Source organism: Aegilops tauschii, chromosome 7 (genome assembly GCF_002575655.3).
Source record: "Aegilops tauschii subsp. strangulata cultivar AL8/78 chromosome 7, Aet v6.0, whole genome shotgun sequence".
Classification (NCBI taxonomy): Eukaryota; Viridiplantae; Streptophyta; class Magnoliopsida; order Poales; family Poaceae; genus Aegilops; species Aegilops tauschii.
In genome coordinates, this window is record NC_053041.3 from 6,326,302 (window position 1) to 6,330,437 (window position 4,136).

The window sequence follows — 4,136 nt, forward strand, 5'->3', positions numbered from 1 at the left end:
TCAACATGGAGAACTGCAAGTCCACTTCCACTCCACTTGCTACATCCGAGAGCCTTTCGCGTCACAGTGGTGCATTGCTGAGTACTGACGACTCTTTCAGGTATCGCAGTGTAGTTGGAGCACTTCAGTATTTGACACTCACTCGTCCAGATATCTCCTTTGCCGTGAAGAAAGTGTGCCAGTTCCTGTCTCAGCTTACGGAGGTTCATTGGGAAGCAGTTAAGCGTATTCTGAGGTATGTCAAAGGTACGCTAGACACGGGACTACGGATTCGTAAGTCCAGATTTACTGGAGTCAGTATATTCACCGATGCAGACTGGGCAGGCTGTGTTGATGACAGGTGTTCTACTGGTGGCTTTGCTATATTTGTTGGACCCAATCTTATATCTTGGAGTTCCAAGAAGCAGCCTACGGTCTCGAGGTCTAGCACCGAGGCAGAGTATAAGGCATTGGCCAATGGCGCGGCTGAAGCCATTTGGATAGACACAGTTCTCACAGAACTTGGAGTCACACGGCAGCGCACACCCATATTGTGGTGTGATAACTTAGGGGCAACTTACCTGACGGCGAATCCAGTGTTTCATGCTCGGACCAAACACTTTGAGATTGATTTCCATTTCGTGAGGGAACGAGTAGCTGTTGGTAAACTGAAAGTCAGGTTTATCTCAACTGATGATCAGCTAGCGGATGTATTTACTAAACCCGCTACTCGACAGATGCTAGACCGCTTTAGAACCAATCTGAATCTTGTATGTAGTTCAGATTGAGGGGGCATATAAATAGGGTCTAGCATATTTTACATGTACACGTATTTGTATACGTATATAATTGTATTATGATCATCTATATAAAGAGACGTGAGGCTGGATGTTAACCACCCACGCAAAACCCTAAACCTACCTCTTCCACTTTGTAGTCTCTCTCAGTAAAAAAAAAAAGGAGAGAATGATTCATGTATTATTTCTTCATATTCTGTTTATTTATACTTTGTGTACCCCTTCCTATCCTGTCAAATTTGTGTGATGTGTGCGCCACCAGCCTTGTCCGTTCCCGTTTCATCTTGCTGCTTGGACGGTCGGCAGCTCGACGTTTCCTCCCCAGCTCCGCACCCGCTCCTCTGCCAGCATAGCCTGCATCATCACCACCCAAACTTAGTGCATCAGAAATCCAAGATCTAAATGCAACTACGATCGAGTTACTTTTCAATTGTTGGAACCAAGTATGTGCCGAACGTGTTGAATTGCAATTGCTGTTACCTCTTTCTGCCATTTGGTTCTGAAGAGGATCACAAACAGGATGACGGTCTGCAGAACCGTGCCGATGAGCATCCCCACCCAAATCCCCTGCACGTACACAGAATCAGTAACCCCATTTCACCTGAAAAGAAAAATCAGAACACATCGAATCTAGAGTCTGGACTGCTGTCCGTCTTTGCCCCACACCGTTGCGTTAAGCTTGAGCTTGAAGCCGAAGACCGCTGCAAGGGGCAGGCCGATGAGGTAGTAGCAGCCGATGTTGACCCAGGCGACCAAGGACTGCCACCCAGCTCCAATGGCCACCCCTAAAACCACCAACGATGATCACACACGTCACATCATCGATTAGCTGTCAACACATTTACTTTCCAGATAACGTTCTTGATGATGATTGATGAGTGAGTATGCCTACCTGATAGCACCGGCTGGATGCTGTTGAGGCCTATGGTGGCAGCCAGAAGGTACCCCAGCTTCGCGGCCTCCTTGACGACCTGCTCGTCGTCGGTGAAAAGCCTCGGCAGCTGCTTCCTGGCCACGAGGGTAACGAGCGTGAAGACGAGCCCGACGGCGGCTGACGTGGTCACCGCCACGACGACCGAGAACTTGGCCGCTTTCGGGTGCTTGGCGCCAAGTTCGTTGGCCACGCGAACGCTGGCCAAACAAAAAACGAGAAACAGGATGGGTGTGGGTCATTTTCTCTTGGAAATGTCTGGGAAACCGGAAAATGGCAGTGAGGAATTAGAAGGGGGGAAGGAGAACGGAGCAGAGCAACTGCGTACCTCACTGCGGCATTGAAACCCACGGATACCATCAGTGTCCAGATGTTGTAGTTCATGCTGTTGCAACAGAATTCGACATTTTAGGAGAAGTCTCAGAACAAGCACTGTCAGTCAGAGATTACTGGTGCACTGACCATATGGAAACGGCCCCGACTTGAATCTCTGGGTTCTTCAAGCAACCCACTAGAATGATTACCGCCGTGTAGTACCACATCTCTAAGCTGCAGCACAGAAATCACTCCCATCCCACTCAGAAGAAAACACAAGTGCTGATCGTCGGTGAAGAAACACAGCAAGAAAGAAGCAAGAAAATACGAACCAGAGCATAACCGCGGACGCGAGGGAGAGCCTGACGAAGCCGCCGAGGCTGGCGAAGGCCTTGCGCGAGAACCCCGTCCACGCCTCCGGGAAGGAGCCGCCGACGACGTACAGGAACTGCGCCGCGTTGATGAGCCACCAGGAGGCGTTGCCGACCATGGCGGCGCCCAGGAGGCCGCGGCCGAGCCTGGCCACCACGACCCAGTTGAGCAGCGCGTGCAGGCCGACGGCGGCGCCGGAGATGAGCGTCATGACCCACACCCGGCTCTGCGCCTGGTAGAACTTCTGCATGGGGAAGTTGACGGCGTAGGCCAAGAGCTGCGGCACGCACCAGCGCGCGTACCGCCCCGCCACGGCGGAAATCTCCGGGGATTGCCGGAGCAGGCGGAGGATGGGGTCCGTGAACATGTAGACCGGGAGCAGGGCGACGGCCGTGGCGAGGCAGATGATCCAGGACCGCTGCATGTAGACGCCCAGCGTGTGGAGCTGCCCGGCCCCCACCGCCTGCCCGCACAGCGTCTCCAAGGCGCTCCCCATGCCCAGCTGCGACGCGACAACAGTTGTCAAACCACATGATTCAAGCTAGTTTAATAAGGGAATCAAAATATGAAGGGAAATTGTTGGGTAGCTGCCTACAAGGAGCCCGAAGCCGAGGCCTTCGATGACGCCGATGACGATGGAGACGGCGGCGAGCTCGACCTTGCCGATGTGGCCGACGAAGGCGACGGTGACGAAGCCGATGAGGAACTGGAAGACGCCGGTGAGGATCACCGGCCCAGCGATCTGCCACAGGGTCTTATACTCGTCCGGCAAGGTCTTGCGGCCGGCCACCGCCACCGCCTCCGCCGCCGGTGCCACCATCTGCTCTAAAGGTGCTGGCAGCAAGCACGTATGCTGAACCCCTCACGCCTTTTTTCAGCTTTGTACATCCGTACGGGTCAAGGTTGGGTTCCCCCCACGTTTCAGCTGGTGCTGACCTGACAGGGGTCTAACTTGCCGTGCGCGCTCGAGGTCGCGCGGCGTGGACTCCGCATGCCGAGCCGATGCAGCGCCGCAGCCGTCGTGGATATGGGCGGCGTCATGGCGACAGTCCAACACTGGAGCACCAAGCTCCACGTACGTTCGCGCTACTAACTGTCTAGGCTTTGCTGAGTATGACTTGTGAGCGGGATGATGCGCTTCGGGTGCTTGGGTCAGACGCACAGTTCAAGGTTTGCGGCTAGGCAGGAATTGCAAATGTCATATGGGAGAAGAAACCGTAGCTTTGTCAGCATCCTGAGCTCTCGGCAACTCAACATTTGCTTTGCTTCTCTGTTTCTGTACTTGCTTCCAGAAGAAGGGAAGAGAGCGTGATGCTCGCCGTGTGGTACAGTCAAGTAGCTCGCTCACGCCTATCCACAGCAGTACTAGTGCCACTGATAAATACTAGTAGAATAAAGCTGAGATGACACTACAACGAAAAGTACTACTAGTACTGTTTGGCTTCAGCTGTAAACGGTGCGTGCAAGTGCTAGACAGAATCTCACTTGGATAAGCCTTAGCTTCAGCATTCTTTTTTTTGGAAAAGGGGAAGGCCCCAGTCTCTCTCTCTGCACTTTTTACTTTTTTTAGAAAAGGAGGATGACCTCCGGCTTCTGCATGAAACCATTTTATTAATTATTCGCAAAGACTTAGAGCATCTTCAGTCACGTATCTCTAATACGACCCCTCAAACGCCTGCGGACGTGCCCGGTCAGTGGCCGGGTGTGTCCGTTTTGAGCCCTATTTAATCATCCGCGTAGCC

General features: G+C 52.9%; 1 protein-coding gene across 1 annotated transcript; it reads right to left on the minus strand.

Annotated features, from left to right (window-relative positions):
- Positions 1-728: 728 nt before the first annotated feature.
- Positions 729-3,817, minus strand: LOC109785121 (protein DETOXIFICATION 33). Its single transcript, XM_020343729.4, has 8 exons — positions 2,990-3,817; positions 2,355-2,896; positions 2,170-2,256; positions 2,036-2,092; positions 1,669-1,907; positions 1,443-1,561; positions 1,257-1,343; positions 729-1,130 (listed from the first exon to the last, which is right to left on the minus strand). The coding sequence occupies exons 1-8, from the start codon at positions 3,212-3,214 to the stop codon at positions 1,056-1,058; spliced, it is 1,431 nt and encodes a 476-aa protein (XP_020199318.1). The 5' UTR covers positions 3,215-3,817; the 3' UTR covers positions 729-1,055.
- Positions 3,818-4,136: the final 319 nt, after the last annotated feature.